Source organism: Camponotus floridanus, unplaced genomic scaffold, assembly GCF_003227725.1.
Source record: "Camponotus floridanus strain SB8 unplaced genomic scaffold, Cflo_v7.5 scaffold225, whole genome shotgun sequence".
NCBI lineage: Eukaryota > Metazoa > Arthropoda > Insecta > Hymenoptera > Formicidae > Camponotus > Camponotus floridanus.
In genome coordinates, this window is record NW_020229354.1 from 61,450 (window position 1) to 75,871 (window position 14,422).

The 14,422-nt window shown below is 40.6% G+C and overlaps 1 protein-coding gene across 1 annotated transcript; it reads right to left on the bottom strand.

Moving 5' to 3' along the window:
• Positions 1 to 439: 439 nt before the first annotated feature.
• LOC112637952 lies at positions 440 to 10,751 on the bottom strand. Its single transcript, XM_025408716.1, has 8 exons — positions 10,558 to 10,751; positions 5,316 to 5,434; positions 3,057 to 3,230; positions 2,589 to 2,977; positions 2,348 to 2,494; positions 1,976 to 2,247; positions 824 to 1,908; positions 440 to 663 (listed from the first exon to the last, which is right to left on the bottom strand). Exons 1-8 carry the CDS (start codon positions 10,749 to 10,751, stop codon positions 440 to 442), a joined length of 2,604 nt encoding a protein of 867 aa, XP_025264501.1.
• Positions 10,752 to 14,422: the final 3,671 nt, after the last annotated feature.

Here is a 14,422-nt window from a genome sequence, read left to right on the forward strand (position 1 = left end):
ATGTTAATAGCGTCCTCAGACACCGTGGGAAAAGCACAGGCTACCCTCAAGGCGCTGACGCGGCAGACCGCTGCCATTTTCCTTCGGTAACCATTTACCCCCGTATCAGCAGTGCTTTAGCCCATATGGGTATGCCATAGGTGAGCACTGAGGTAGTAACCGAGGAAAGCAGCTTTCTCCTCTCCTGTCTGGGGCCACCGACGTTCGGCATGAGCCGAGACAGTGTCGCAGTCACCACCGAGGCTTTACTACTAATCTGTTCGACCTGCTCTTTGAAGTTGAGCCTGGCGTCAATGATCACACCCAAGTACCGAATAAACGGTTGGGACGTGATCTCATGATCACCAACTCTGATCGTAACCGTCTCGGTGGCTTTCCTGCTGGTAACAAGCAGTGCCTCCGTCTTTTGCTCGGCGAGCGACAATCCCACTGAAGTCATTCACCCCCTGATTCTAGGGAAGATCGCCCCGAAAAGCGCGACCAGCTCCTCCAGGAATTTGGCGATGATAACGAGTGCCAAGTTATCCGCGAAGGCTATAGGCAGCACTCCAAGTGGAATGAGCAACCTCAGCAGGGCATCGTACATAATAATCCACAAGAGCGGTCCAAGGACGGAGCCCTGTGGGACTCCTTCTGTGACCCTGTACCACCGTGGATCATCCTCTGTGTCATACAGTAGGTTGCGGTTATGCAGGTAGCCCGCAACAATTCTTCGCAGATACCATGTTGAACCATTTGAGAGCGTCCATAATACAATCTCATCTCGCCGAGTTGAACGCGTTCTTAATATCATGCGTGACTATCAGGCAATGCTTCTTTATACCTCTTTTCCACCTTTTGCCAGAGATGGCCTCCTTGGCGGTATTTACCACCAAGTTCAGCGCATCCAGTGTGGAACGGTTCTTCCTGTAGCCGTACTGGCGGTCCGAGAGGAGTCTCTCTACGATTGCCTCAATCCTATCATGAAGGATTCGCTCGAAAATTTTTCCGACAGTGTCCAGCATGCAGAGAGGACGATAGGATGACGGTTCATCAGGAGGCTTCTTCCCCTTAGAGAGCACCAGTCTCTGCCACTTCCACCTTTCCGGGAATAATCCCTCTTTCAGGCACGTATTGTACATGTCCAGGAACATCCCCGGCGCCGCTTTGGTCGCTGTCTTGAGCGCGATATTGGGAATCCCATCAAGATCAGGGGCTTTGTTGTTACCCACTCTGGCGCATGCCGCAAGCAGCTCCTCTTCCATGATGGGAGGGATCTCCTCGTCGACGTCTTCCTCCAGGTGATAATCCTGCTCTGGCTGCTCCGGGAACAGGGTCGAAACAATCTTCTCCATGAGCACTGGACAGCTCGGCGCTGGCATTGGCTGGCTCTTCAGCCGAGTCATGACAGCCTTGTACGGCCTGCCCCATGGATCAGCGTCAACCTCCCTGAGGAGCTCTCTCCAGCTCTGGGTCTTACTCTGCTTGATGACACTGTTCAACTTCCTGCGTGCCTCCTTGTGCTTTTCCTCCAATATAGGAAATGTGGGCTTGCTTCGTGCTCGTTGAGCTACACGCCGAGTCCGGTTGCACTCCCTGCGGAGGCCGGCGATCTGGTCACTCCACCAGTGCACCAGTGGCCGCCGATCTATGTTCGGTTTTCTCAACATTGTTGCGTCGCAAGCGTCCGTTACCCGACGCATGACTTCCTCAACTTTCTCAGTGGCTGTTTTTCCCTGAGGCGGGCCGGCGTCAAGAGCCTCCCTGAACAAGTCTGCACCAAACATTCCAGTTTTCCATCCGATAGCGTTAGTTCTTGGCGGTGGCGGATCATGTCCGCGATCACCTCGGATCTCCCACAAGATCACCTGATGATCACTTCCGGTGTAAGTGTCGGTCACCTCCCAACGGCAACCCGCTCCAGCCAGGCTGTTACTCACAAAAGTGAAATCGATAAACGATCTCGCTTGCCCCCTCACGAAGGTAGGTCTATCACCCGTGTTCAGCAAGACCACATCCAGGGCTGACATGGCCTCCAGAAGTGACTTGTCCTTTTTCCGTTGTTTTGTTGCTGCCCCAATCAACCGCCCAGGCGTTGAAGTCCCCAGCGATTGCCACCGGGGAAAGCCCTTTGGCATCCTCAACCAGCCTGTCGAGTAAGTTCTCAAACTCCCCGGTGGTCAGACTGGGTGGGGCGTAACAGCTGTAAAAGTGAATCCCCTTGACCTTAACTCTCACAAAGCCGCTCTCAGCCCGGTTCGCAATACCCTGAAAGGGTAGCTTTCCGCAAGACCAAATGACGGCCTTAGCACTTGCATCAGTCTCCTAGGGCTGCGTGTCGCGGTGTCTAAAGGGTTCAGAGAGTAACGCCAGATCTGGTCTCAGCTCCCGCACAGTCTGTATAAGCAGGTCCTGCGCGACCTCGCAATGGTTGAGGTTGAGCTGCAGTACTCTCATCGTCGTTTGCTAATAATCGCCTGTAGAGCCCGTGTATACACTGGGCACCGGCTACTACCTGCAGTGTGGGTTACAGACTGCTGTTTATCTCCTTCCGCGCATAAAGCACAGCGTGCATCGGTCTTGCAGTTGGCAACTTTGTGACCCTCTACCCCACACTTGATGCAGCTCTTGGACCTGTCCACCCTGCTTTTACAGTTTTTATACAGGTGTCCAAAATGCCAGCACGTGTAGAACTTTAGGGGCCTTATTACTTCCCGGACGGAGCAATCAGTCCATGGCACACGGATATGTGTCCGCTCAAGTAGCTTTTTGGCTGTGGGTGCCGCAAGTCTAACGGCCGCCGTCTTGGTACCTCCATATCCATTCCGCAGAGACCTCACAGACTCCAGTGTGACACCACAGTCCGTGCCCAAGTCTCTCTGCAGGGCCTCGAGGATCTCCTCCTTGGTGGTTATTTCATCCAAATCCTTGATTTCTAGGTCAACTTCCGGAGTTTTGCTCCTGACCGTCGCATTCTCGCCAAGTACCTTTTCGGTGGCTGTGCGCAACTCAGGTGTCTTGTTTGAGCTCTCCTTATTTAGGACAAACAGCAAATCGCCTGCGCCGGTCCTACGCACCTTTTGGACACAGTTTGCCTGGTTTAGGCGTCACCGGCTTCTGTCCACTGCCAGCGTGCGCCAAGACCTTGCCCCAATTCTGGGCAATTCGCTGTCCCATGGAATTTGTTAGCACCTCCTCCTGTCTTTGCTGCTTCCTCCCGTCTTCATTTGTCGCATTTGGGGCCAAGTGGTCTACCCGTTTAAGTGACGTTTAGCTCCCCCCACAATCCGTGGAACCAGCGCCAGCCACCGAGGCTTTCACCCGATCGGAACCGACGGCGGGATTTCCCTTCTAAAGGTTGCCCGCATGGGGTAGTTCTGTTTTACCATCACTCTCCATCTCGCTTTTGGCTGTTATAGGAGGCCTACCCTACACACCTCTTTTGGTCCACGGGAGTTATTTTATTTCACTCCTGTCCGCTGGATCAGCAAGCTGACCCAGTGAGGAACTTCCCCTATCCGCCACCTGGGGACGCGCCGCGCCGGAGTTGGGCTTCTCCCAGGGACCAATCCGGTCCCGTCGCGGAGTGTGTGTGTATGTGTGTGTGTGTGTGTGTGTGTGTGTGTGTGTGTGTGTGTGTGTGTGTATACAATAAGACAAGGGAGGTTTAACTAGATTTTAGAGGATACTTTACCTAGGAATTCTATGGGTAAAGCTAAGAGATAATTGATAAATTGGATAAAAGAGGGGATAATCATATTAGGAGGAGCGGTGTTAAGAAAGTTGCGCAATATGGGAAGGTGTATGGAACTAAGTCCTAAGATAAAGCAAACTCGAGAGATTGGTTTAGTGTACTCGGAGAAACATGTTAAGAAATCCCGTGATGCGTCGATTGCTGAGATCGATTGCGAAATAAATAATAGGAGGAAGAAGAGTATGGAAAGAGGGGAGAGGTGAATCTGGGAGTGGTTCGTTGAGAGGAGAATCAAAGAGTGAAAGCAACTGAAAGTCGGATGGAGAATCGGGTTCTAGGCATATGCCGGAGAAATTAGGTTCAAAGGTTTCGGGAAGTAAGGAGCGTCTCGCGAGTTTTCTTGAATATTATTCAAGAAGATTTTTGTTATGGATAGATTGATGTTAAGTTGACTTATGTCTAGTATGAATGGCGAATCAGCCGCAGTCCGAGCCAATAGGTTGCGCGTTCGACGGTTCCGACAATACCTATTTCGTTGGCCCAACACTTTTCGGAATAAGTGCAAGTAGAACGGGATTCCATGGAGAGCAAGATATAATAGCGATAAATAAATATTCAAATATCGAGATCATGATTTACTATTGCTGATGTCAAGGTTTGATCTTTGAAAAGTTGATCATTCGGTTCATAGATGAATAGGGTAGTCGGTAAATCGCAGCGAAGTCCCCGTGGATAGGTCACTGAATTTACGAGAACTGTGGACCGAACTTTTACAGAATATTAATTTTAAAAGATGCCAACTGACTGGAGACTGATCACAGCTGATCACCGATGACTATTCTCAGATTACTGAACTCGGATTACTGATGATTCTTACTGTGAGTTTCCTCTTTTTATATCCGATTCTGACAATTTCCGTCATGTACGCATCCTTTCAGTTGATGTAATTATTTTCTTAGATTTCTTAATTTGGATAAAAAAAATGTACTCGACTAAACTAGCCAGAAATTTGTTTATTAGTACGACGTTTCGACCATATGATTGTGGTCCTTATCAAGTATATACTGGAAAGATTATAAATGATTACTAAATTAGTTAACGGTTTGAATATATATAGTACGCTCAACGAATTAAAATATAACAATTTTAGTATATCGATGTAATAAAAATCAGGAGACCGGCATGGATGATAATCTTGTAAATTGCACAAGTCACATTAAACAAAAACGTTATTTTAACTAAATTTGAATTCGAGAGAAATTAATGCGTCTGTGAGAGATTTCGTCAAGAGACTAAACAATAACGATATGAAAACTGAACTACGTGACCTTTATTACTTTGTCGTAAATATTGTTTAAACTATCCGTGTCTTTCTGTAGGTTGATTAAATTATTAAATTTCTTGATGAAAAACATCTCAGCAATTTCTCTCTTTCGTACATATTTTTCATTATGCAAGATATTGGGTTTCAACCAGTCGAAATCGTGTCCGGATTCCAATCTATGCTTGCTAATGACCGAGTGATTAGATTCGTGTAGCTTTATATTATTACAATGTTCTTTCAATCGCGTACGTAAATGTCTTTTTGTTTGCCCGATGTATGATAAATTGCAATCTTTGCAGTTTAATTTGTATACAATACTTGTCTTATCATTGTTATGTAAGGAATCTTTACCGCGTCTAATTAAATTATTTAGTTTTTTTGGCACTCCTATGAGTTCTCCGCTGTCACCTATCCTGGCTGATATGGTGATGGATGATCTTGAGACACAATGCTTAGACTCATTGAATTTTACTGTTCCCACTTACTATATATTTGTGGACGATGTTTTTGCAATAGTGCCACGTAAGGGAATGGAAAAAATTTTAATGAATTTTAATAATTATAATGAGCGATTGAGATTCACTTACGAGATGAAAGTTGATTCATCGATTAGTTTTTTAAATGTAAAAATCATTCGATCGGGGAATAGGCTTATCACCAACTGGTTTAGGAAACCTACATGGTCTGGGAGGTATATTAATTATTATTCTAACCACCTGTTAAAATACAAAATTAACACTATTTATAATTTGGTTGACCATGCTATTTTATTACCTAATGACTGCTTCCGACAAGAAAACATCAAGCTAGTACATGACACCTTAATCAATAATTGTTTCCCCGAACATATTATACATAGACACATTCAAAAAAGAATTAATTTTTTAAATAATCGTGACCTTAATGATACGGTTGACGTGAATCTCACTCGTTCAGGTAAGACTCAATTTATTACAATACCATATGTAGAGAATTCGAGTCATGACTTGTACCGTCTTTTGCGGGATAGTGGCTTTAACGTCGTCTACAAAATAACAAAAAAATTAAATAATTTAATTAGACGCGGTAAAGATTCCTTACATAACAATGATAAGACAAGTGTTGTATACAAATTAAACTGCAAAGATTGCAATTTATCATACATCGGGCAAACAAAAAGACATTTATGTACGTGATTGAAAGAACATTGTAATATAAAGCTACACGAATCTAATCACTCGGTCATTAGCAAGCATAGATTGGAATCCGGACACGATTTCGACTAGTTGAAACCCAATATCTTGCATAATGAAAAGTATGAAAGAGAGAAATTGCTGAGATGTTTTTCATCAAGAAATTTAATAATTTAATCAACCTACAGAAAGACACGGATAGTTTAAACAATATTTACGACAAAGTAATAAAGGTCACGTAGTTCAGTTTTCATATCGTTATTGTTTAGTCTCTTGACGAAGTCTCTCACAGACGCATTAATTTCTCTCGAATTCAAATTTAGTTAAAATAACGTTTTTGTTTAATGTGACTTGTGCAATTTACAAGATTATCATCCATGCCGGTCTCCTGATTTTTATTACGTCGGTATACTAAAATTGTTATATTTTAATTCATTGAGCGTACTATATATATTCAAACCGTTAACTAATTTAGTAATCATTTATAATCTTTCCAGTATATACTTGATAAGGACCACAACCATATGGTCGAAACGTCGTACTAATAAACAAATTTCTGGCTAGTTTAGTCGAATACATTTTTTTGATCCCTTTATTTGTTGACTAGCGACATCAAGATATTCATAACCTTTTTCTTAATTTGGATTAATTTCCCGATTATTGACTAATCAATTTCTTAGTAATATTGATTAGACTAATTTATTAATTTGTTATCGGTATCTTAAGATTTAATCTTTTTAAGTGTTTATTGGTTAATTAATAGTTTCCCAATTTATAGTATATAGGATTTATTTCTTAATATCATTTATATTTTAGGAATCAAATGGTTAATTATTCTTGACAAATTTCGAAATATCATAGATATGTGAATTATTACGAGAATTATTTGTTGAGATGATCGGCACTATTTCCTAAGTGTCTTTACTCATAGATATTTGGCGGTCTATGTTCATTGATTAGTTGCGAGAATCTAACCGCATAATCTTTCTTATTGCGCGCGCTGTCACAATCTTTCGAAAGAAAGATTCTCAATGTCTCGTTAATCCTGATAATGTGTACTAGCGACCGAATTACGACCAACATTCTCTTTACGCTACAACCATGACAGGCGAATTAAGTAGTATTCACAGAAGGAAGGATTCGCAAAGTCGGTAACATTTATTAAATTATATTTTATATTAACAGTGTACGTTGAATTAAAAATGAAAAAGAAAAAAAATACTAAGTAGTAAAGAATCGAATTGTGAACTCGCAGCATGATAGTCTCGGACTACATCGTCCGAGCTACACCGTACATCTTCTCACTGATCGATTTAAAGTATATAATATACATACAGTATACAAAATACCAGTATATGTTATATTCTTTCAATCGATTTTTTTTTTCGGAAACGACTGAGCATTGTCTTCTTTATTCACGTATTCTGTAGGTAGAATACTATACTATATTAAAATATTATTCAATTCGATGTTCCATAGATAGACCTTCACTTTATAAAACGAATTATTAATTATAACAAATGTTGTAAATATCGAAATCTTTCTTTGTAAATATGCCATTTTCTATCCAGTGGATTTCTTGAATTGATGTGAATATTTCTTTAACTTTTTAGTCAATATTTCCAAAGCATCTGAACGATATAATGATAACATGTTGAAATCGATATACATTGTGATCATAATTGATTATCTTTTTCCAAACTCCGTCTGATTAATTCTTCTTCGATTTTCAGAACGATTTGGGTTTTTATGGGATAGATTAAATGTCCTGTTGTAACGTACAAATAAGAACTAGAATATAATTCGTGAGTTTGATCAGGGACATTGCATTTCTAAAATCTATAGTGATAGCATCAATTGATTCCTTCTAAATTTAATCAGAACTGTACTCATCACGAGATTATAAGTTAGAAGCTCTCTATATAATTATTGCTGAAATATATTTTTTGATAACTAGAAGAGTAGGTATACTAGAAGAATTCTAACTCAGGTCCTCTCAGGGAGGCGCGAGGGGAACTACGGCACAGGAGGAGTGACGTCACGCGCGGGGAAGGAGGAATTGCGGCGCGCGGTGAATGACGTCACACGTGAGAAAGGCGGATCCGACCGGTGGACGAGGGGTCCGCAAGAAGAAGGGGTATCCACGGAAAGAAGACGGTGCAAAGGTGTGAAAAGGATAGCGCTACGTGTGGAAAAAGGATAGCGCTAAGTAGTGAAGAGAACAGTGGCGACAAGGATATCATCAACGTGCAACAAGGATGGCATCAACGTGGGACAAGGACGACGCATTGTAAGATGATGCATAGGTGGGAGAAGGATGTCGCAAAGGTAAGTGAATGAGTGAGTGACGAGCATATAAAAGAGAGAGAATAATAATAACGCGTACGAAAGAGAGAACGATATTGCGAGAACAACGCGTGCGAGAGAGAGCGATAATATCGCAAACAAGAGAGAGACAATGACAATATTGCGAGACTTATAATTAGCGCGCGAGAGAGAACAATATTACGAGAACGACGCATGCGAAAGAGAGAACGGTATTGCGAAGACGACAAGTGTGATAAAGACAACGATAAATTCTTATAACTAGCGCGAAAGAGATAGCGCAAGGGAAAGGTGTATAAATAAATACATTTTTTCAATCATAATTATAAAATTTATTTAACTGAGTACATTTTTTGTGTCATAGAGCATGCGAGAGAGATGACTGATAAGCGCGAGAAAAAGAGATAGCGCGAAAGAACAATGACGCGTGCCGAGGATAGTGAGACTTATTAACGCGTGAGAGAGAACACGAAGATATTGCGAGACTTACAACTAGTGCGAGAGAGAGAGAGAGAGAGAGAGAGAGAGGGAGGGAGAGAGAGAGAGAGGGAGGGAGGGAGGGAGAGAGGGGGGGAGAGAGAGATAGATAGATAGAGAGAGAGAGAGAGAGAGAGAGAGAGAGAGAGAGAGAGAGAGAGAGAGAGAGAGAGAGAGAGAGATGGCAAAGGATGGGAGCGCAAGGGAAAGGCGTGTTAATAACTGCAATTTTTTACAATTAAAATGTATAAAATTTATTAAAGTGTGTAATAATACATTTGTTGTGTGTGTGTGTGTGTGTGTGTGTCCAGAGAAAGATAGGGATGTATGTGGGAGGAGGTCAAACGTATCTTTACGCCCATTTAATTAACAGAATCCATCCGTGGCAACGGAATTGACGCATATCCTGTGGAGAGAGTATTCACACATTTTTCAGCCTAACGAATAATAATTGCTCGAAAACAATATTCGCAGACAATATTCGCAGACTACAAAAATATGTAAGGCGCAAGTAGCTGGATCGGGAATCGAACCCGAGTCTTTCGCTTTCTTGGTAACTGCTCTAGACCACTGAGCTATCCAGACCTCACACCTAATTCTGCTTTTTAACACAGTGACATGCGACTCCAAAGCGATGTTGGTATCTCACTCGATGGCTGCAATGCCAATTGCCATGGAGAATCTCTGAAAGGTCGCTCGCTGACCAAATAAATGCCGATGAAGGTATTCGCGTGCATGCTGGCTTCCGATTGGCCTTCCGTATGAAACGGCATCGATGAGCATAACGCCATAGAGTGACCACATCTCCCAATATCTCTCTAGTACATACTAAAATCCCCACTGTACCAAATAGCAGTGGCGGATGGACCCTAATATAGGGCCGGTCAGGCCCTCCAGAGAAAGATGTATGTGGGAGGAGGTCGAACGTGTCTTTACGCCCATTTGATCAACGAGCGATAGATGTATGTGTGTGTGAGTGTGTGTGTCTAATAAAATAATAAAATAATAAGAATAATAATATAAAAATACAAAATTTAATTGAAAAATATAAAAAAGTTAATAATAATAATAAAGTATAAAATATAAAATTTAATGTAAAAAAAAAATATATATATATATATAAAGAGGGGGATGCGCTGGGCTAAGAGGGAGGCCGCTCCTGGAAGGCTAAGAGGGCGATGCGCCGGGTTGAGGGGAAACCGCTCCTGGAACAGAAAAAAAGACACATTTCATTAGTTTTTAATAATTTATTTTAGGGTACTTTTGATGTATTATAAATTGAAAGCTACTTACAATGTTATTCATGACCCATTTATTTTAATTTGTACAAATGAGATTTTTTGCATGATATCATTTGATGTAAAGATTTTTTATATTCTTTGAAAGACATATTAGATAAATGTTTATAATATGTGATTCTATGTTTCCGAACAGAACTAACTTCTAAGAATAGATACGATAATCTAAGAAAGCTCTCGGTACAATATTTAGACTCATTTTCCACATAATAGTAGGATATGCAACACATCTTCATATGTTCCAATGTTATTATTTCAGTCAAGTTTAAATTTCAATGTTTAGTTTACATTAGTTCATCACTACTATCACTCTCATAATCACTATCTTCCAATGATTCTAATTCTATATCAGACCCATCCTCGTCTGATTCGTCTAGATTATCAATTTCCATTATATTGTCATCTTCAATGATAACATCTTCAATCTTGTTGATGATAATAACATCTTCATTACCGATGATAAAAATGTCTTCTTCAGCCATTATAAGTGACCAATGAAACACAGAAGACAAACGAAAGAAATAATATTCTAATGTTGCAGACTCCGCTTCATTATATATCTTTTAATATCTTTTGTCTCATTCTAACTAGAGCATCACGTCTCATCTACCTCAACATTTCTCTACATCTTTAGCGGAGCCTGTTGAGAAAAGTATTGTTATAGTCCGAAAGACTATAACTTATTATTTCATTGATAATATTAATAGAATATTCGCGAACCGCGCAAAACCGCTATTTCAGCGAACCACGCGTAAGAACATTCGCCGGAAACGCGAAAACGCTAACGAAGGGATTCGACTTTGAACCTCCTTCGCTTGCACTTAGACTTTGGACGCCACGAAAAACCTCCATGACCATACATGGTCATGTCGCAATCCCCTCCAAAACACCCCCAAAACCGAGGGAATAAAAACCGTCCACCGCGAATCCACGGCGGACAGTCGTAAATAATAAATCAATCGTTAACAGTGCGAGACCAAGGGCTAACCGCTATATTGTGTGACGAATCATCCGACGAAATTGTTAGAATGCTCTAAATCTAAGAACGAGGCTAAGAAAAGAAGGCTTGAAAAGAAATTGACTAATATCAAATAAATGAATATATTTGTATGAGGGAAATTTTATAATAAAAAGTTGCAACCAAATTCAGGAAATTAAACTTGAAACTCCCCACACCCTGTGCCGCGCCGGGCACAACAGTATCAACTATTCTTATTCGTATGGAAGGAAAAAAATAAAATCACAGATGAAATAAAAATAATTATTTATTGCACGCATCATAAAGAATATCATTTACAACGCATATTAATAATTCGCAATCAATTAATGATTCGCTGTTAAAGACATTACTCTTATGTATCGTTTTTACAGTATCGCATACAGTAGTATTGTTACGTTGTAATATAGTTTCAAATTGTTTAAATTTTTCATTAACGAGATAGGTATTCTCACATAACCAATTGTGCATGTGATTGATACAATTTTCAAAATTAAATAAATGTAATAATGCTTGTAGTTTCATATACAAAGAATTTTCGCATAATGTGAGTTTTACAATTTTCGATTGATGCTTTTCGATCGCTTAAATCCTCAATCCTTAATAGGGGAGCTGTCAATTGTAGAAAACAGTCAATGTCTGCTTGCTTCTGCATCAACAAATTCCACGTTGAAAAAGGCAACAATATTTGATTGCCTCGATTATCGCCGAGAATCAGCTCCACATACGATACAGCTCCAACGCTTATTCCAATGTTCAAATACTTATACGATGTTGGGGTTAGAGCGTACCTTCTTCCAAGTATACGAGCCGCACGACGAAGCCGAATGCTATATAAATATAAATAATTAGACCAAAATATTAAAAAATTAATAAATAACAAAATTTTTTAAATAATCAAATCTTACATGTCGCATTTTTACTTCTTACACGGTGGAGTTTCGCCGTTTCGAATCGGAACGTAAAAATTCATGTTGATTTCTTTAGCAATGAACCTTTCATACGCGCGATTAATGCAGTACTGGTCGTATTAGAATTATTATTAATTCAAATAGTATCGCAAATTGCAATGTAGAGGGGATTATTGTTAACGCAACATTTTAGTTTCCTCTAAAATTTTGTCGCCGATGTACGGCTGCTCCTAATGCAATCACGTTTTTAATCAGATTTTTTAAATGTACGTGACAAAATGTAAAATTATTGAAGTTAAATTGCATACGCTATTCCGAGGAAATTTTTTAAGATAAAATCATTCTAGAAAGTTCAATGATAAAACAATGCATGAGACGGTATATAAATCATGATAAAAAAGCACACCTCGCTAGTATTTTCGCTAAAATACATCAGAACAGTCATTGGAAAGCTTTTTGCAAGTGTGTTACAATGTGGAGAAACAAAATTTGCGAAAACAGTCCACTTTGGTGAATTCATTGGAAGATTACATTGTGTGGAAACAACAATGCGATACGTATATCGAGTCACTGGAAGAGCAAAGTCGAATCAAATGACCGCGATTATCGATCGAAAATCGATAATCGCTGATTGCTCAGATCGCGTCTCGAAGGTTTGAAAAATTCGTTACGCGAACATTTCGTACACGCAGGTGCCGGATGTAGCACGCATCAAAATGAACTTGTGTGGCGCGAGATTGATACGGCGTTCGAGTGTCGCGTATTGACTGGTGCGGTGATAAACTATAATTCAAATTACATTAACATCGAACTTCGCCAATTTCTGCAGAACATGTTAAGAACATTATGAAGAAACATTATAACGTGAAAGTGAACACTATAACGGTGACTTCGTGACCGGAGATAAACGTGCCAAAAGTATCATTACGAGAAACTATGAACTCTTTCGCACGTCCGATTTACGCGAGTGGTACGAACGGTGCATTATCAAGTCCATCCTAGCGTCGCTGGAAGAATTTTAGGAACGCGACAGCAGGTGGACATTGTCACGAATATTAAACTTGACTGTAAATAGGTATAATATGCGCGCGGGATGTCACATTAAATTACTGCGGGAGATTATGATGAAAAGAGCGGTGATTAACGTGCAATCAAAGAACAATGCGTGTTTCGCGTGGGCAGTGGTCGTCTTCGTATTCGTATTACAGCATATCCTGCCTAAAGGAACGCGGAACGGGAATCCTCGTATCCACATTACGCGACAGTGCTGAATCCCCATTGAGTTTCCAGTGACTGTAAATCAGATTAAGAAATTTGAACTTGTTACTGACGTTTCGATCAAGGTGTACGGCATCGAAAACGAAGGCATTGTTCCGATACATCTTACGAGGCAAAAGCGGAATAAGCATGTGAATCTGCTATACGTGGAAGACGACAACAACGCCGGATATTTCGCGTGGATGAAGAACTTATCCCGGTTCGTGAGCTCCCAAATGAGCAAACACAACGGTCAAAAATATATCTGCGACCGGTAAGTTTAATTTATATAATTTAAATAATTATAATTTGTATAACAAATTGTCAAAATCTTAAATTAAAAAATGTTTTTCTTTTACAGATGCCTATATTATTTTAGTTCGGACAAGTTCCAATCGCATACGGTCGACTGCCGTGAGATGAATGACGCTATCCGGTTACCGAGCGAGAAGGACAAGTGAGTCCTATAACTTCATCGGAAGGAGCGGCTTCCATTCATCGTATACGCCGACTTGGAATGCGTTCTGGCCAAGACGGAGGAAAAGAAGAATCATTATCAGCGTATCATTCGCGTCGCAGTGCCGATTGCGTTTCTTGGTTCCTTGAAGATCTTAAAAATTTAGCAATTTGTGTTAAGAATATTTTATCGACCAATGTCCCCATGGTAAATTTGACATTCGAGGAGTGGAAAAAATTCAATAGCGCCACTCAATGTCATATATGCGAACAGCTATTCGCGGAAGATGATAGACGCGTACGCGATCATTGCCAATTGATCAGTCGGTACAGAGGTCTCGCGCATTCAAATTGAAATTTAAATTATAAAGAATCTTTTTGTATTCCGATAGTGTTTCATAATTTATCCGGTTACGATTCACACTTTATTATCGAAGAAATAGCCACAGCGTTCAAAGGGAGAATCAAGTTACTTCCGATAACAAAAGAGAAATATATTTCGTTTACAAAAGATGTTTGTATGGAAGAAGAA